Source organism: Dasypus novemcinctus, chromosome X (genome assembly GCF_030445035.2).
Source record: "Dasypus novemcinctus isolate mDasNov1 chromosome X, mDasNov1.1.hap2, whole genome shotgun sequence".
Taxonomy (NCBI): domain Eukaryota; kingdom Metazoa; phylum Chordata; class Mammalia; order Cingulata; family Dasypodidae; genus Dasypus; species Dasypus novemcinctus.
Window position 1 is genome coordinate 19,494,325 of NC_080704.1, and position 20,663 is coordinate 19,514,987.

The following is a 20,663-nucleotide window of genomic DNA, read 5'->3' on the forward strand; positions in this document are numbered from 1 at the left end:
CTTCATTTGAAGATGTGCAAGTTTTTGTTACACATGTGTTACCACAATCCATGTTTTTTTTTTTTTAAAGTTGGCAATAAGAAAATTACATAATTTTAGGGCATGTGTTGGCAATAAGCGGAATTGAATTCCAGTGCTGCCACAGGTATAAAACTGCTGAAAAATGTGTGAAGATACATAGTCAGTTGTTACACACTTGATACAGACTTTTGTGAGGAGTCAATTAGATCAATTAAATGAGCTTCTTCAAGTTAAACACCTAAATCTAAAAAACAAAACCGAACAACCAAACCATCCTCCTCCTGATGATCCTCCTGTCCTGCTCGAGCCTTTCGCCTTCTGCCATTGCACCTAGTGTGTAATCCACATGCCTGAACACGGCTCCTGGGGCCCTGGGCGCTTTGGCCCCAGCTCACCTCCTCAGCCATACAGTATCTTTTTTTTTGTTTTTAGATTTTTATTTATTTTTCTCCCTTCCCCCCCCCCCAACTCCCCCATTGTCTACTCTCTGTGTCCATTCACTGTGTTCTTCTGTGACTGTTTCTATCCTTATCAGTGGCACTGGGAATCTGTATCTCTTTCTGTTGCATCATCTTGCTGTGTCAGCTCTCCGTGTGTGCGGCACCATTCCTGGGCAGGCTGCACTTTCTTTAGTGCTAGGCGGCTCTCCTTACAGGGTGCATTCCTTGCGCGTGGGGCTCCCCTACGCGGGGGACACCCCTGCATGGCAGGGCACTCCTTGCGCGCATCAGCACTGCACATGGGCCAGCTTCACATGGGTCAAGGAGGCCTGGGGTTTGAACCGCGGACCTCCCATGTGGTAGGCGGACACCCTATCCGTTGGGCCAAGTCTGCTTCCCAGCTGTACAGTATCTTGATGCTTCTTTCCCTTGGCCTCCTGGCTGAGCAGAGCTACTGAGCATTTCCCATGGGGCCAGTGTGCTCTAGCTGAATCTTCCTCATCATCCCTGCTTCTGCCCTTTTTGTTTTCTCTTTCATCTCAATTCATCTTTCTGTTTTTCATTGTTAACATGAAGTGTGAGTTTTCTAACATTTTCTCAAATATACAAAGTTTCCATTTTATCATTCTTTTTTTTATCTTTTAATTTTTTAAATTCATTTTGTAAAACTATTACATTAAAAAAATATGAGGTCCCATTCAACCCCACCACCCCCACCCCACCACTCCCCACCCAGCAACACTCTCTCCCATCATCATGACATATCCATTGCATTTGGTAAGTATATCTCTGGGCATCGCTGTACCTCATGGTCAGTGGTCCACATCATAGCCCATACTCTCCCACGTTCCATCCAGTGGGCCCTGGGAGGATCTACAATGTCTGATAATTGTCCCTGAAGCACCACCCAGGACAACTCCAAGTCTTGAAAACGCCTCCACATCTCATCTCTTCCTCCCATTCCCCGCACCCATCAGCCACCATGGCCACTTTTCCCACACCAATGCCACATTTTCTCTGTGGACATTGGATTGATTGTGTCCATTGCACATCTATGTCAAGAGGGGGCTTAGATTCCACATGGATACGGGATGCAATCCTCCTGCTTTCAGTTGTAGGCACTCTAAGCTCCATGGTGTGGTGGTTGACATTCTTCAACTCCATGTTAGCTGAGTGGGGCAAGTCCAATAAATCAGAGTGTAGGAGTTGAAGTCTGTTGAGGCTCAGGGCCTGGCTATCATATTGTCAGTCCAGAGATTCAAATCCCCTAGATATATCTTAAACTCCAGCACCAACTACAATTCCAGTAAAGTAGCATGAAAGCCTTGTGAAAAGAGATCCCATCTGTGTCCAGTTCCATCACGGAGAAACACCAGCTCCAAAGAAGGGCCAACTGACATGGCAGTGAATCCCATCTGCCATGACCATAGAACCTGTGGGTCTCCCTAGCCCTCAAAAGAACCAATACCTGGGGTTGTATCTACTTTATCTGTCTCTGAGACTCTGCTCAGGTGTGCATAAGGGCAAACCTTCTGACATCCTCCAGACTCTTTTTTAGAGACTCATAGCCATTTTATCATTCTTTAAAAAAGGGTTCAGTGCTTGCTTGTTCATTTATCTGTGAAACTCAGAGGTGGAAGTCTGACCGTTATTGGTTCCCTGTCCCAGAGGCAGCTGGTGTGGCCTGTTTTATATCATTCCAAGGATGTTTTGTGTATATATACAAGTGAATATTAAGTATCCTTTTATAGAATAGATGCAGTGTTATGTTTACCTGATTTTAGGGAGACAGGCTTGGCAAATCAAATATTCTTTCAATCAGGTCTCACTATAAAAATATTTATCTTTTTAGGAAAACGTTTAACCAAAACACACTCACTTTTTGAACCCTTCACGTGTTTTGTGATGTTTTCTTCTCTTCCTGGAGGAGAATGAATGTAACAATTTTCTAGTTCTTTGGGGACAAATTCTTAATATTCACTAGTCTTACTTCAGAGATGAAATAATGACAAAGAGAATTTACTGATATCTGTCACCCTGCCATTCTAATTCAGGGCTTTGGCTCTAGTTTTGGTGGAAGTTTTCTAATGAACAGGTACAGGAGGGGATATTAGACCTTATTAGCCAACCAATAAATTAATCCAAAATTCTGTAACATGAAAAGTATTTCTTTAACTTAGTTGTCTCTTTTCCCCTTATTTTCCCTCAATCCCAATTTCTTGCCATGCCATCTCCCTTGGATTTGTCTCTAGGAACTTAGGGCAGGGCAGGGCAGGGCAGAGCAGAGATGATTTCTTCTCCTTGGGGCCTTTGGGAATTATTCTAAATTGAAAAAAAAAAGCCATGTGAGTAAAGGATGGTGAAAGTAACAAATAACCCTGAGGTTTTGTTGGCATGGCATTGGTATGGTATAAGTCAGAAGAGAATTGATGACACCACAAGTATGTTGTTCATTCTCAGAGTTTTCATGGGATCCGCAGGGAACAGTTTTCTGGGAGCTGAAACAGCATTGAGAAAACTTTTTGTGGTAGGAAAGGTATTTTGTGGGTAGACTGGATCAGGATGTTGGGAGGATAAGGAAAGTAGAGAATAGAAGGCTTGACTGAAAGATTGGGATGGAATTGTGTAATTTGGGTTAGAATGAGGAAGTGGTAAGAGTTGGTGCTGATAGTTTGAAAGAAGAAAGAAATGGATAAACCTGTGGGGGCATATGAGGTACTGTCTCTTACCTAACACTCAGCTCAGGGTCATAGATGACCCACCAGACGTTCTTTCAGGGTCAAGGAATTATTGGCCTTGACTCTGGCATTTTTCAGACTGCGCATTATTTTGCAGTAGTGCCTCAGGCAGTTTTTCCTTCTTTCGGAATCTTACCTCTCTCCCCTGTGAGAGCTGTGACCTTGCCCCTGTGAAGTACCCTTGTGGCTCCTTCAGCATGAGGCCACTCCCATGATTAATTCTTAATTCTTTCACTTTCCTATACTCCTCCTATCACAGCCAAACCCTCAGGCTGATGAACCACGTGAAGAAGATGTTCTTTTGAGTGGCATGAGGCAAAAAATACCTGAGGTGAAAGAGGATGTGATGGTCTCTCTCCTCACATCACCACAGCAAAAGAGCTCTAAGTTTTGGTTTATACCAAAGTAAACACCACAATTATTATTTTTGGGCTCATGGGTTGTTAAGCTTTCAAACTCTCCTGTTCTTCAGAGCGATTAAAATTTTAAAAGTATATGTCAAAAATTCAAAAGATGCGAAAGGGTACAGAGTGAAATGTGTGCCCTCCCTCCCCTTTCTCAGCCTCATTTCCTTTGTATCATTCAAGGAATGTTTTATGCGTATACAAGCGCATGTATGTATCCTTATATATAATCTCAAATATAATTATATAGAATATATGTAAAATTGATAGTTCTGCCTTTTTACACATAAGGTAATATACATCTGTATGCACATTGCAATTTTTTCTACTTAGCAATAAGCTTTAATGATATTCTATAGCAGTATATAAAGTACCTCCTCATTTTTTTTCACCAAGTATATAGTATTTCATTGTTTCTATCTTCTATAAATCATTTAACCAGCTCCTTCTGATCAACATCTAGTACTTGCAGTTGCAGCATTTTTTGAACATATATATAGGATCAGTTCCTAGAAATGGGATTATTGGGTCAAAATGCCTATAGATTTGTCAGTGTTGATAGAGATCGTCAAGTTGGAGGTTGTACCAATTTATGCGTTTGCCCACAGTGTATGAAAACTCTTGCAAACATCATGTGCTACAAAATTATGGATCTTTGCCAATCTGATAGGTGAAAAATGATATCTCAGTGTGGTTTTAATGAGCATTTTCCCATTTCTCCTTATTAGTAAAGTGGGACATTTAAGTTTGAGCCATTTGCATTTACTTTTCTGTGAATTGCTTATTCATATCCTATGACCTTTTTTCTTTTGGGTTATTGCAGTTTTCTTATTGGCTTGTCATTTCTAACAGTCCGAAACCAGAACCTGGTATATTTTTCCTCTGGACAAGTCAGATCCTGCTCCTTGTGTGGTTGAGAGGAGGTCCTGGGCTCCTGATACCCTTGAAGGGAGATTGGGGACCATGGCTTCTTTTCAGTTCTGGAGAAGCCCAGGCCTGCCTGGAATGGGGATTTCTTGTTTATACAGTTATGGCAGCCAAGTTTAATGACTGGGTCGATGGGTAGACAATAGGGCTAAAATAATCCTCAGTTATTAGAGACAGTAAATATCAACACAGTGCATGTGTACGTGTGTGTGTGTATGTATGTGTGAACCCCTCAACATTGTTTAGGCAACTCATTTCTCTTCCTCTGATTGAACTAGAAGGGTAGGGGGAAGGAGAGAGACTGGACAAATAAATAACAGGAAAAACTTGTTTGATAAATTTTACAGGTATGTATGTGTCTTATTGAATCTTGACTTCTTGTTTTGCCAGATCCCTTCATCATTTTATTTCAAACCCAAGTTGGAGTTTTAAACCATCTCCTAAGGGGTAAAAGATCGATGTGTGCTAGTACCTCTAGAGTCCACAGATACTGGAAGAGGCTCTGTGATTAAAGAGGTCCTATTTATAATAGCACCAAGATTCCTTCCTATTCCCTTCACCTACTTGGAGTTCTTTAGATTCTCTTACTCCTGCTTTTGAGGAAGGAAACATTTGATTTCATTTGGTAAAGTTTATTTTCCTCCACCTAAATTTTTTTTTAGCTATTGCTTATTGTATTCCTTAGGAGCTTACTTATGTACCCACACTTCTTAATAATTAAAGTGATGTTAGCTGCTTGGTTTCTTTGCTGGCAGTTGCTTGTACATGAAAGGCAAAATGTTTTGGGTTATAAGACGAGAATACTAAAGAATTACTGGGCTACTGAAAGAAAGGTGACTCCAGGAAAGAGAAGAGGTTACTTGGGATAGAAATTGAATGATGGGAAAAAGACATTTATTTAGAAAATACTAGGACTGATTGGGGTGCTGTCTTAACGCCTTTCAAAATTCATGCTTAGGGACAGTGAGTTTTGTGTATGTGTCTGGGTGTGTGTGTGGGTGGTAAAAATGGTAGGCTACTGTGGCAGTTTGATATTATTTATGAATTCCAAAAAGAGATATTGATTATATTTGTAAACTGGTCTGTTCTCTGGGCATGATATCCTTTGATTGATTTAAATTCAAAGGCTTTACATTTACTTGATTAAATCAAGATTAGGGCATGTGGGGTTAAGAGCCCATCCCCTTGGTGGTCTATATAAATGGACGCTCAATCAAGAACACAGAAGAAGATACACAGAGAAGAGACACAAAGGAAGAGAGACAGCTCCATAGACATATAGAGGCCCCGGGAAGAGATGAGTCATTTGCCTGATAGTTTACAGTTGACCTTGTGAATAGACCAGAGCAGCTGAACCTGGAAAGAAACGAGCCTTCCAGTCTACAGCTGAGATAAGAAGAAGCTGAGCCCACAGAGCATTAAGAGGAAGAAGCCTGAACCCTCGCAGATGTCCTGCCATCTTGCTTCAACATGTGGCAACAGACATTTGGTGAGGAAGTACCTCTTATGGTACCTTGAGTTGAACTCTATAGAGCCTTGTAACTGTAAGCTTCTACCCCAAATAAATACCCTTTATAAAAGCCAGCAGATTTCACTTTGCATCAGCACCCCTTTGACTGACTAATAAAGCCCATCAGAGTTTTAGCATAGATTTAGTGATATTCCAGTAGGTCAGTTAGACTACTGATGAAAGCAAATGAGCACATTTTATTCATGGTGCCATCTGTTGCTAGTTCCCCCAAGGTATGGGACATTGTGTTAAGTACCTATGGTGGCCAGAACTTTCCTGATCACAGCTAGGGCCCACACTGCTTTGGTAGATAGGAGCGCCTCTGTGTTCGCCAATCAGATGTAGCTGAAAACACCTGATTGAACTCCTGGTACAAGACAGTAATTGTTAATGCTGTAAATGAGAGTGGTATTTGTCTCCAGCTTATTCTTCAGGACCCTTGGGTGTCAGTTAGTTAATATATACTAAGCTATGAGTGGGAACCCCTCTGCACAACAGCATCATTTCAGCTCATTGGCCTGTCAGTTTTCCCCTTGATCTTGGGTGAGCAGGTGGCCCCATGCCCCAGATTGCCTGTCTCAATGACAGTAGTCGCTCCTGACTTGGGTGTTTATTCGCTGTGCTGGCCCCTTCCTGTGTATGCTCCTTTCAGTCTTCCCAACAGCCTTGCAAGGTAGGTATTGTGTTCTCCATTTGTCCATTCAGAAATACTTAAGTCCCTTTTAATAGTCAGGCAGCATGCAGGGGTGCAACAAGGGCAAAAAACATGGTCCCTACTCTCAAGGAACTGGCACTCAGGTGGGGGAGATGGATGTGACTGAAATAATTGCGCCTATGCATGTAAAATTGCAAGGGGTTATTCTGGTAGCATGTAACAGAGAATTCCGACCTAGGTCCAGAAGGTAAGAAAGATTTTCCCAAAGAGTGGTGCTTGAGCTAAGCTGTGAAGGTGGAAAAGGGGTTAACCAGGCAAAGGAAGGATGGTGCTGGACGGTGGGGAGAAGAGCTCCACGTACAGGTAAGAGCCTAGACAAGGTGTACATTGGTCAGGGTTCTTCATTGTGGGCCACAGAATCTACTGTGGCCACTTTAGGCAAATAAGGACTTTATGATAAACATTGTGCACAGCTCAGCAAACCATTGGAAGGGCTTGAAGATATAGACTCTCTTCTGACCTTGGAAGAACAATTCCCAAAACTACATAGCAGAACTGGGCTACCAAGGGAGCTTTGCCTCTGCCACAATCAGAAAGCTGCACAATTGGGCAATCACTGCCCATAGTCTACGGCTCCAGACCTATACCATGTGAGACCTCTGCCAGCAAAATGGATGCTTCACGCTATCATGCTCATCATGTCACTTGGTTCTGAATCAGTCTTCAAATTCATATTTGGTTGGTGGAAGCTAAGTCTCATCTGGAATTTTAGCAAGAGAGGTATTTGGACAGTGTTTCTTTAGCTTACCATCCTCTGCAGTGCAGGGGCCATGCCAAGACAGGGTGCGAAGAATGTTGAGTGAGCCAGTCCACCATGGAGAGCATGGGAAGTAGCACACATTGGAAGAACTGAGAGAAGGCCGGGGGGGGGGGGGGCGGGGTCGAGAGCCTGGAGTGGGAGACAAATTAAGCTGGAGAGGTAGGGAGGGCCTCGGCCATGCAAGGCCCTGTGGGCCATGATCTGGCCCTTTTAGATGGAGAACCGCTGGCTCAGAAGGAAGTGGTTAGTAAGTGACCCTCCCACATTTGAACCCATCTGCCTGACCCCAGAACCTGCACTCTTTTTTTTTTAACCTCCAATCAGTAGCCTCATTCTCTGTGACATTCCGTGAGTTCAGCCTTGGAGCATGTGTTTCCTGTCAGACCTCATGCCACCTTGAGTGCCAAGGGGAGATATATTGGAGAAGAGACAGGCAGCCTTGACCTCCCTGGCAAGGCTGCAACATTATTGCAGCCTTGCCAAAGACTCCTCTTACTGCTGATTTCTCCTCTTTGCCTGGCCTTCTCCTCTAAGCAGGAAAGCAAAACCCTGACCATCATAAAGGGAGATGTTCTTCTGGAGCAGGAGATCTTGCATCTAGATGGAAGAATTGGAGACAGTGATTGCTAATAATCCTCTCTTATTCAATCAAAATAGTGCCACATCCTAAAACAACAGTGAAATGACTGAATATTGGTATTGTGGCTATCTACAGGATTCTTTCATGATGCGAAAACCTGCCAGATGCTTACAGGTAAAAATTAAGGGAGAAGTAAGATGGTGACCTGTCTGCATGATGTAACAGTTCACTGACCAAAATATAGAATTAAACTAGATAGTGGGGAAGAGGCTGCAGTGCTTTAGGCACAGCAAGTTTCTTTCTTGAGGTAGTGTGATGAGATGGATGAATAGATTTAATAGAAGGAGATGACCATAGAGCTTGATGATTAAAGGTATTTACATACTCTGGAGTCACTTCATATTCTGGCTCTACCATTTACTATGTGTGTGGTCTTAATAAATTTCTTCCCTTCCCTAATTCTCAGATTCCTGTTCTGTGAAATGGGAATAATAGATCCTAAGTTACAGGGTTGTTGTGAAGGTAGAAACAGATAATATATATGGAGCCCCTCACAGTGTGCCTGGCACTTAGTAAAGGTAATGAATACATGTTACCTACTGCTCCTCTATGTTTATAGTCACAGTTTTTAGAAAGTTAGTTTATCTTAATAAACAGCAAGTGTGCATTGCATGTTAGGCTCGGAGAGATTTCTACAGTTTAGCAGCCAACATTCTAAACTGTTGAAATTAAATCCTCAAGTTTGGTAATTTGATTTATGGATCTATTTCCATTAAGAAACTTAGGTTAAATTGCTCTGTTAGGATTTAGTTTTAACTAACTTCTCGACAGATAAAAGCAAGTTATTTATTGCAACTTCCTGTGAATCTATCATTTCAAAATAAAAAGTAAAAAAAAGGGAGAGTTTTCTTTAAAGTTCTCTGACTTCATAGGTAAGGGAGAAGGCCTAGCCTTTGTGGTGTGGAGTGGCATTGCTTGATAAATGCTTATACAGTTCTGCTCCGTTACAGGAGAGCTCGGGCCAAGCCCTCTCCCGCTGTCCAGGATTGACGCTTTGTCCAATCATTTGCTCATATTTTCATTCATTCAATAAGTATTTATTGAGCATTTCCTAAGTGGCACCCCAGGTGCTGGGGATACAGCTATGATCAGAAGACTGGATTTCCTCCCTCAGGGGACTTATGTGATAGTGGGGATGGAGTAGGGTGGGAGACAGAACATAGGCAAGATTTATAGAGCATGGTAGAGAATGGTTGAATGTAAAGCAACACAGGTGACGTCTGGCTCGTTTTCTAGGTCATTTTCGTCATTCGTTTTTTTAACACTTGGTCCCATGGTTTTACTCTAGCCCTCTTCTCCTTTTCCTCTGTACATCTTCCCTGGGATTCTCCTCCAACTCATAAAAGGTGCATTCATATTAAGCAAACATAGACTGCTGTAAAAAATGGATCAACGTTCTCTCCCTATGCATAGACAAATTAGTAAGCTGTTTGAGCTCACAATCAGAAAAAGGGGGGTTAGTTAATCTGATGTCACTAGGTGGTCAAATAACAGAGTTAACATGGCCCGAGGCGTCCAGCTGCTGCACGGAAATGGCCGTGCCATTGGGACTGGGCAGAACCTCCTTTCCTTTGAGCTTGGCTTAAAACATAAGTTAGGTAGGGTAGCAGCTGCCATACCAGATAGGTCCCTTGTTTCAGTGACCTAACACAGAGGGTCTCTTACTCATTTAACGGGCTGGTAGGCAGCATTCTTCCATGTGGTGATTTGGGGATCAGGCCACAGGACTGGGGCTTCACCATCCCCCACTCAGCTGACGGGTGGGGAAGGGCACAGAGGCGGGCCTCAGGGCTCTAGACCTGCCTCTAAGTGGTGCAGGTCACTTGTGCTTGCATTGGCTAGAACTCAGTCACCTGGCTGCCCCTAACTACTAGGGGGGTCTGGAAAATGTCCTTGGTTGGGCAGCCACTCAGTGACACTGCTACACCAAGCATGTGGAGGATTCTGGCCATCCAGGATCCCCTATGTAAGCACTGTCATCATTTGTCTCTATGACACTCCTTTTTTTCCTTAGCCCCATGGCTGATCAATTCCCATGACCTTTCTTCAGGCAGATTAACATTTACTTGGGCTATAATGTAGTGTCACAAGCCCATTAGCCATTCTTTCTCTTTGGACTCTTTGGCTCGTTATGTCCTTGCCCATAAGCTCATGTTTCGATCAGTGACTGCACTTTGGTGATCTTACTTCCACAATATTGTTGACAGGAGAGGTGTCCTCATATATTCACTGTGGGCTTGATATAGAAGCTTTTGCTGCTCCAGGTGGTTTGTTTACTGTTGTTTACTATTATAAGATCATTTTGCCCTTATAGGTGAGAATGGCTAGACTTGAAGGCAGCATTCACAGGTGGGATTATAGTCTAAACAGAAATGTTCTTTGGTTGAAACGGTATACCATAGTCTTTTTAGGAGGTAGCGGTTATTGAACCCAGCTCCTTGTACCTGGGAAGCAGGTGCTCAACCACTGAGCTACATCTGCTCCCCGTATACAGTCTTTTTAAGTTCTCCCTGACAGTGTGTTCTTGCAATTCATAGTATTCAGCTATGCTTGATTTTTAATATCCTTAGAAGCTAATGTCACCTTTTGAATTTTATTAATAGTATTACTTTTTAGGGGGTCTTTTGAAGTCTCCATTTTAAACAGCCTGTTTTCCTCAAAGATAACTTGCAGTGCTGAATAGTTGCATTTCACTTGAAATAAAACCAAGGTTTGAATGTTTTAACTATAAGCAAATCTCATTGTCTTGTGTGTAGAGAAACTGTGTAATAAACCATATGTATATGGCTTTAGCAGACAAATGTGAAGATTTCCTTCTCTCTCTCTCTTTCTGTTTATTTTTTCTTTAAAATACAGGCAGAGCTCAGAATCGACACACTTCATAGAGTGAATGCATAAAGGTGGATCATTTCCTGGTCCTCCCTTCTACTTGGAAGATCAAGGCTTCCCAGTGTCTTTAGGTTCTGCTTAGCTTGGTTCTGGCTCTCTAATAACTTTAAGTCCCTCCTGGCCCATACATCTGCTCAGGGGCTGCTTTCTCTGCTGCTCTTTCTTTGTATTTCTTATACATATTCCCTAAGAACAAGGATCCGACCAAACTTGTTTCTGCTAGAGAGGTACTGTCCATGCCAGAGCATCCCAAACGCCAGAACTGTGTGTCCACCCCACCCCTTAGTCTACCTCAGCTGAAACCAGGGGTGAGTTAGGCCATGCAGTCGACACATGGCTGCCAGGGCTCATCTTTGTGGCAGAGCTGCGAGTCAAGCAATGCCTTCTAGAATGGCTGGGGCATGGCAGGGACATTGGAGAGCCAGTAGGGTAGAGGGACTTGAGGAATGGGTAGGAGTCGAGTATGCTGGAATCAGAGAAATGGTATTCCAAGGACAATTAGAAACCTGCGGTGAGCCCTCGAGGCCAGGGAGCGGGGGTGGATTGCTGTTGGGCCACAGGTCATCCTAGGCTTTTAAGCAAGAATCAGTCACCTTGTCATGTCTTTTTATGAGTCCTGCTGCCAAAATAGACTCAAGACTTGCTAAGGGGCACCTAAAGCTACTCAGGAGTAAGGTGGTAAGAGGAAATAGAGCGACTCGATGGTCATAGGACTGGAGAAAGAACAACTATGGGATAGCAGTAAACACAAATGGATGTGGCAGGTTAGTTACCAGGAGGGAAGGGTCCTGGGGCATTTTCTAGGGGAGTAATAGCTTCTATGTCAGAACCAGGGGATGCGGTAGGCCAACAACCAGCCTTCATTTGCTGTGTCTTCATTCGCTGTGGCGTGGTGGGACAGAGCTTTCGACCTGTATCCTGACTACTTCACAAAACATCTCGGCCCACTAAATTGTTCACGCATAGATGTCTGTCTTCCTCTCTCCTGCCCATGCCCCGGTTTTTATGGTCCTTTACTTGAGCCGTTTCTGTCAGTGCTGACCTGGAGAGCCAGTGCTTCTGTGAGTTCTACACATTAGAATACAGCGTGTGATCCAATCTAACTCAAGCTGATGTACTTCCACCCTGTGCCCCACCTTCTGGAACATGTTCATGCACCTACATTTCTTCTGAGAAAGTGCTGCTGGAGCATGGCTTTGGAATTTGTTGGGAGGGCCTTGGAATGTTGGGTGATCAGACTGACCGATCTGCTTGCTTTTCGTTCTTTATGTGGCTTCTTTATTACAGGAATGATAGGGGATTTCTGAAACAGTTGAGCACAGATGCAACCCAGTTTTATTCAAGCACCTGACTTTGAACAACAGATAAAAAAGATGGTTGTTATTTGCTGATTTTGGGTGCTCCCTGAAGGATATGGGCAAGTGCCTTAAACTTTGTGAGCCTTTCTATCCCCATCTGGAAAAAGGATAATACCTGTTATGCCTATCTCTCAAAAGTCTTGAGATGCTCAGATGAGATAGGGGTGTGTGAAATGCTTTGTAAATTTCAAGGCACGGTATAAACTTAAGGTATTAACTGATGTTGACTTCCCAGACATTTAAAAGTGGTTTGATTTACATTTAGTAGAAACTCATCCACTATGAAAAGTGATGTATATTAGTTACTAATACCTGACAGCATATAGCTCTCAACCTCTTGACCCTTTGAAAGGGCCCAGATTATTTCTTTGAGAAGTATCCTCTTTGCTGGGTCCATTCTCACTCAGCACTTGTGGGACTACCCACCAATTCTACAGGCAGTATTTCACCTCACTCCCCCTCCCGAATCACTCTTAGTACAAGGTTTAAGATGTCTAAGGAACTGATATTCTACTGAAAAGATGACATCTCAAGGTCATAGCACCACTCAAGAGTTTTATACAGATCTTTCTCTGAATGTGGCCAGAGGAGAGACAGGTGTTCCTGGGAAGAATTAATTCCTGGAATGGTGGAGTGGTGTGGAAGGGTGGGGGGGGGGTGGTTCAGTGGTCAGAAAAGATGCTCTGCCATCTATTCTACAATGCCCTTCAGTTATTAATTTTCAGACAGCATGCTCAGAAGCAGTCAACATGATGGCTCTTTAGCAGTGGAATCTCTCCCTTTATTTCCTCACCTCCCTTTGTCTTATAGGTCCACCCTCTTGTTTCATGAAGAGGGCCCCTGAGTTTCTCCCTTCAGCATGTCCGTTTTTGGTTCTTCCCTGTGGCCAGCATACTTTTTCTCCTGTACTTCTCTGGTTCTCTGGGTCCTTCAATTCTCCAATTTGGCTTGCACGCCCCCTAGTGGCAGGTTTGTTGCATTCTTTGTTACCCTGTTTATTGCGGTACCATGACAGCTGTGCCCTCCACCCAGCTTTCTTACTGAGTATTATACTCAACTCTCAAATAGGGAATCAGACATTCAGTGGCCCTGATTTGCCACTCAAGTAGGACATGAGGAAGTGGAGTTTCAATTGGAGCTTTGGACTCCAGATCTGTACAGTTAGGAATGCCTTAGAAAAAAGAGGATATGTCATGTGGTTATATCTGTTCTGGTTTTTTTTTTTTTTTTTAACATGGTTTAAAAAGAATCCATATTGTTTGATTGAATCAGATACTTTGAAGGGATTAAAGTGTGGTAAATATTTGAATATAAGAATGATTGCCTTTTTTACCCTTCCTTCATCATGTTAGAAAAATTTTCGTCGGTCAGCGAGTGTTCAGTATTTCAAGCTTGGTCCTGTTAACAACTGTGAGGAATATAAAAAAAGTATAAAGCATGAGGTTGGTCCTTAAGAGGTTTACGTTCTAGATAGATTCTTGCTATGAGGTGTTTAAATTTATTCTGTTGAGGAAAAATGAGTATAATGCATAGTAACTTTTGTTGATGTTTAATGTTTTTACTTCATCTCAGATTCTCTGAGCATTTTCTTATTCATTCATTCATTCATTTTTAAAGTCCTTTTCAGTGGAGAGAGAACCACAGGAGAACATCAGTAATTACCCAGACGAACCCTGGAGGATAACAGAAGAACAGCGAGAGTACTATGTCAGTCAGTTCAGATCCCTTCAGCCAGACCCAAGTTCCTTCATTTCAGGTAATGAATATGCACAGGTGAAGCACGGGTTTCCAGGTCGTAGTTCTCACATAATAGAACAGTAACTGTCTTGATAAATGAGTGTGACAGTCTTCTGTGGTTTTGATTTCTTTTCCTTTAAGATTGAATTTCTTTTTTTTTCTTCATTTTTTAAAAATGTTATATTAAAAAAATATGAGGTCCCTATATACCCCCCACCCCCCACCCCCTACCCCTCCCTCACCAACAACCTCTTCCATCATTGTGGCACATTCATTGCATTTGGTGAACACATTTTGGAGCACTGCTGCTAAAGCATGCAGGAAAAAAGTTGGCAATGATGCATCCATTGGGAAAATTACTTTTCAGTTGCAAAGGGTTTAAATAGGCATTTGGGGGAACCTGTTCCTGACCCTATGCATCTTATTAACTATAGCAGTTCTCAGACTGATAGAGCGTGGCACCAAGGAAACACCTTTAATTGCTTACAAACTACATTAGAGTGAGAAGAAGGACCCTTTCTAAGGCATTAGTGTCACAGGTCCCCTTTTAGGCATGTTACGGTGGCCTTAAAGGTTTCAATTCATGTTCATTTTCTTTGGCTCAAGTTTTGATCCTCTGGTTTATGTGAGAGAATTTAAAGTAAAGGAGGAAAATTGGCCAGTATTTTTATGTCCACATGTCAGTTCTTCTGGGTTGTCTTCAGAAATCTGTATTCCCATTGAGTTCTCATGCAAAATTCAAGCTGAAAGGAATTGATTTAATTCCCACGTGCCTGCATTTTACTGGGCCAAAGACTAAACAGTGAAAAAGCTGAGTATGGAATTTTTGTTTGAGTATCATTTTTGTTGAGTAACAATAATGTCCTTGATAATTGTAATCTGACATATTGAAATAAGGCTAAGACTAATTTTCGCTCATGAAATAAGGTATGTAATTAAAATATACTTGTAGAAATGCAAACAGCATTTACTTATTGGTGGTGATGGCTTTATCGAAGCAAAATATTGCAGATGCAACAAATTAATGCTGACATGACTAAAAAAATAAGGAGAACCTCAGATTGCATGTATTTACCACTTGCTAACCTTCCTGACTATTTCAGTCTCTTTACAATGAATGTCTTTATTTTCTTTTAACTTTCTATTTTGCATCATTCGAAATGTAGATAACTATAGAGTGGCTAATATAATGAACCTCTATGTACCTAACACACCGCTCCAAACAATTTTGTTTTATCTCTGTCTCCTTTTACTCCAGATGAAAACAAGCACCAGATCATTTCATTTGAAAATATATCTCCAAAGATAAGCCCTCTTTTTAAAACATAAGCACATTCCATTGGCACACCTATAAAAGTGAACATTAATGCCTTAATATCACCAACTCTTCATTGTTCACTTGTCCCAATTGTCTCACAAATACCTTTTTTGTTTTTAAGTTTAGTTTGACCAAGATCAAGAGAGGATCAAATATTGCAGCTAGTTGATGTCTTTTTTTAAAAAAAATTTTAAATTTTTAAAGTTTTTATTTATTTGATGTCACTTTCTGAAAAATATCTTTTTTGAGGTGTAATTCACATATTATAAAATTAATCCAAAGTCTGCAATTTGATGGTTTTAAACTATTCACAGAATTGTGCAAATATCACCACAATCTAAGTTTAGAACAATTTCCTCATCCCACAAAAGCTTACCTACTCATCAGTAGTTAGTGCCCATTCCCACCCTTCCACCCTCCCCAGCCCTAGGCCACCGCTAATTTATTTTCTCTATATACAGATTTATCTATTCTGGACTTCTTATATAAATGGAAGCATTCAATATATGGTCTTTTGTGTCTGGGTTCTTTCACTTAAAATAGTGTTTTCAAGGTTCATCCATGTCATAGCATGCATTGTGTTCCTTTTTATTGCCAAATAATATTCCGTTGCATAGATAGACTACATTTTATGTATCCGTTCATCTATTGGTGGATATTTGGGTTGTTTCTACCTTTTGGCTGGTATGAATAATGCTGCTATAAATATTCATGTACAAGTTTTTGTGTGGGATGTACGTTTTAATTTCTCTTGCGTATATACCTAGGAGTGGAATTGTTAGATCATATAGTAACTCTGTGCTTAATCATTCGAGTAATTTCCAAAGTTTCCAGACTGTTTTCCAAAGTCCTGCACCGTTTTACTTTCCCACCAGCGGTGTATGAGGGTTTCAATTTCTCAACATCCTTGTCAGCACTTAATGACCTTTCTTATTATACCTGTTATAGTGGGTCTGAAGTGGTATTTCATTGTGATTTTGATTTGCATTTCTCTGATGGCTAATGATCATGAGCATCTTTTCATGTGCTCATTGGCCATTTGCGGAGAAATGTCTAGTCAGAGCCTTTGACCCCTTTTTAATTGATTTGTCTTTTTACTGAGTTATTGTAATAGTTCTTTATATATTCTACATACAAGTTCCCTATCAGATATATGATTTGTAAATATGTTTTCCATTCTCTGGCTTGTCTTTTCATTTTCTTTTCTTTTCTTTTTTTTAAAAAAGATTTATTTATTTATTTAATTTCCCCCCCTCCCCTGGTTGTCTGTTCTCGGTGTCTATTTGCTGCGTCTTGTTTCTTTGTCTGCTTCTGTTGTTGTCAGCGGCACGGGAAGTGTGGGCGGCACCATTCCTGGGCAGGCTGCTCTTTCTTTTCACGCTGGGCGGCTTTCCTCACGGGTGCACTCCTTGTGTGTGGGGCTCCCCCACACGGGGGGCACCCTTGCGTGGCGCGGCACTCCTTGGCGCATCAGCACTGCGCATGGCCAGCTCCACACGGGTCAAGGAGGCCTGGGGTTTGAACCGTGGACCTCCCATATGGTAGACGGACTCCCTAACCACTGGGCCAAAGTCCGTTTCCCTTCATTTTCTTAATGGTATCCTTTGAAGCACAAAAGTTTAAAGTGCCGATGGTGTCCAGTTTATTTTTTTTCTTCTGTTGCTTATGCTTTTGGTGTCATATCTAAGAAACCATTGCCTAATCCAGGTCATGAACATTTACCATATATTTTCTTCTAAGAATTTTTTTAAAGCAAAAAATTTATTACATTTAGCCATAAAAATATGAAATAGTAACTTATTCATCATAAACAAATCTTATCTTCTAAGAGTTTATAGTTTTGGCTCTTACATTTAGGTCTTTGATCTATTTTGAGTTAATTTTTTAATTTTTAAAAAAGATACTTAGATTACACAAAATGTTACACAAAAAAATATAAGGGACTCTTATATGTCCCACACCCCACACCTCCCACCCTTTCCCACATTAATATCTCTTCTCTTTTTTAAAATATTTATTTTCTTTATTTCTCTCACCCCCCGCCGCTTGCATTCTTGGCAGCACCCGGAATCTGTGTCTCTTTTTGTTGTGTCATCTTGCTGCATCAGCTCTCCATTTGTGTGGTGCCACTCTGGGACGGGCTGCACTTTTTTCGTGCAGGGTGGCTCTCCTTGCAGGGCACACTCCTTGGGCATGGGGGTCCCCTACACGGGAGACACCCCTGCATGGCATGGCACTTCTTGTGTGTGGCAGTACTGCATGCGGGGCGACTCTCCTTGCAGAGCGTGCTCCTTGTGCATGGGTCTCCCCTACATGGGGGACACCCCTGTGTGGTATGGCACTCCTTGGTGGCAGCACTGCATGTGGGCAAGCTCACCACATGGGCCAGGAGGCCCTGGGTTTGAACCCTGGGCCTCCCATATGGTAGGCGGATGCTCTATCAGTTGAGCCATATCCACTTCCCAACACCTTTTTCCTTTAGTGTGGTACATTCATTGCAATTGATGAACATATTTGGATCATTGCCGCTAAGCATGGATTATAGTTTACATTGTAGTTTACACTCTGTCATACTTAACTGAGTAGGTTATGGCAAGATATATAATGGCCTGTATCTGTCATTGCAATGTCATTCAGGACAGTTCCAAGTCCCAATAATACCCCCATATTGCACCTCTTTTCCTCTCTCTCTGCCTTCACCAACTCCAGTGGCCAATGTCTCCACATCAGTGATACAATTTCTTCCATTGCTGGAGTCACAATGTCTGTAGTAGAATACCAGTAAGTCTACTCTAGTCCATATTTTATTCCTAAGTCCTGAGGATTCTGGGATGGTCATGCCTACTCTACCTCTAATTGAGAGGGGGCCTTGATCCCATATGACTGATGGATGGGACTCCCTTACTTGTAGTTATATATTCTCTTGGTTCCTTGGTGTGGTGGTTGTCCATCCTTACCTCCTTGTTAGTTGTCCTGTGTGAATCCAATGAACTGGAGAGTTGGTGTTTCATTAAGTTAATTTTTGTATGTGGTGTGAGGTAGGGTCCAAATTCATTCTTTTTGGCATATGGGTATTTAGTTGTCTGAGCACCATTTGTTGAAAAAAACTGTTCTTCCCCTTCCTTTAGTTGTCTTGGCACCCTTATTGAAAACCAAGTGACCATAAACATTAGGGTTTATTTCTGCATTCTTGTCTTAATTTTCCACAGGGCTGCCAGTGCAAAGTACCAGAAATGGGTTGGCTTTTATAGTGGGAGTTTTATTTAGGTCAAAAGCTTAGAGTTCCGAGACCATGAACATCCAAATCAAAGCACCATTGGAGATGCTTTCTGCTTTCTCACCAAAGTCAGCTAATGATGATCCTGGTGTCCTGCCATGTGGTGAACCAAGATGGTGGCTGGTCTCTTCTCACGTCCCCTGCTTTCCCCTCCAGGCTCACGACTCCTGGCATTCAGCTGTGGATGATCAGGCATATGGCCTTGAGCTGCTCCATGGGCTCAGCCCCTCCGGATCCTTTTTCCATGCCTCTGTGCTCTGCTGATTCCAGAATCTTGAAGCTCTCTTAGTCTTTCCTGGCTTCTCTGTTTTCCTGCAGTCCTCTCTTTCACGTGGCGGGATCAAAAATGGTGGCTTCGTCATCTGAATCTTCCTGTGTCTCTACTTATATAAGACCTGATAAGAGGGCGGAGACCCAACCTGAGTTCATGCCTCGCTGACATAGTCCAGTCAAAAGGGCTCCACACCCACAGGAATGGACTTATTCAAGAATATAATCTTTTTCTTTTTGGGATTCATAAAAGAACCTCAAATTGTCATGACTCTCAATATATATCCATTGATTGATATATATGTATATCCTTATGCCAGAACTAGTCTTAATTGCTTTAATTTTTGTAGTAGTTTTGAAATCAGGAAGTGGGAGTCCTCCAACTTTGTGCTTCTTTTCAGCTTAGTTTTGCTTTCACTTTTGAGGGATTATGGTTTTAAAATGTAATTTTATACTTAAAATATTTATATGCTTCTAAAGTCCAGTCTGTACAACAAACTATATTCAAAGAAGTCTAGCATCCGTTCCCCTACCCTATTCCTTCCTTGCCCCTAGAGATGACCATCTTTTTTAATGGTTTGCCTGTCTGATTTTAAAAATAAAAACAAATACGTGTAAGGGTGTATGTATGTATATGTGTGTATATTCATATCCTTGCCTTTTCTTAGGTTATGGTAGCATACTATTCATACTTTTCTTCACCTTGCTTTTTTCACTTAATAGTACATCCTGGTGGATTACTTCTTAGTAGTACATGGAGATATTCTCCGTTCTCTTTTATGGCTCTATAGTAGTAGATTGTGTGAGTGTGTAATTATTTATTCAGCTAGTCCCCTACTGGAATTTTTTCTAGTCATTTGCTATTGCAAATTACAAAGTGAAAAGCTTTTGGTAAGTCTTTTTATATTTTTGCCAGTGTATCTTTGGATAATTTGGAAGTGGGATTACTGGGTATATATATATATATTACCTGCATTGTATGAGAGTGCCTGTTTCCCTACTGTTTCATTAACAGAGTATGTGATATAACTTTTGTATTTTTTTCCCACTTGGATAGACAAGAAGTGGGATCTCTGATTTTAATTTACAGATCTCTTATGGACAAGGTCAAGTTTGTTTTTTTAAAAAATATGGTTAAGATTCATGTGCATTTCTTTCCATGAACCCTGAGCTCTACCCATTTTTGAATAGGGTTGTTATTCCTTATAAGATTTCTCTCTCTCTCTCTCATCAACATTTTGCCACTGATATAAATTGCAGATTTTTCCCCCTAGTTTGGCTTATATTTTGCTATATAAAATGTTTTACCTGTATGTATTCAAATTTATTCAGTATTTTATCTTTTTCTTGAATAAAAACATACATTTCTCAATTAAATGTACTGTTTACATTAAAAAATTTTGTTTGAATCATACAATATGTTACACGATATATTTGGTTCATAGTATCACAATCATACCGTTTTTGTCCTTTTGTGTCTGGCTTGCTTCATTCAACATAATGTCCTCCAGGTTCATCCATGTTGTCATATGCTTTACAACTTCATTTCTTCTTATAGCTGCCTAATATTCCATCGTATGAATACAGTACAGTTTGTTTAACCATTCATTGATTGACGTACACCTGGGTTGTTTCCAACTTTTGGCAATTGTGAATAAT

The 20,663-nt window shown here is 41.4% G+C and overlaps 1 protein-coding gene across 13 annotated transcripts in view; it reads left to right on the forward strand.

Annotated features, from left to right (window-relative positions):
* Positions 1-20,663, forward strand: part of REPS2 (RALBP1 associated Eps domain containing 2) — a 323,649-nt gene that overhangs the window by 104,189 nt on the left and 198,797 nt on the right. For all 13 annotated transcript variants that reach the window (XM_058291435.1, XM_058291431.1, XM_058291430.1 and 10 more), the window contains one exon: positions 14,020-14,158. In XM_058291435.1, the coding sequence (XP_058147418.1) occupies positions 14,020-14,158 (139 nt within the window). The remainder of the gene's footprint in view (positions 1-14,019; positions 14,159-20,663) is intronic.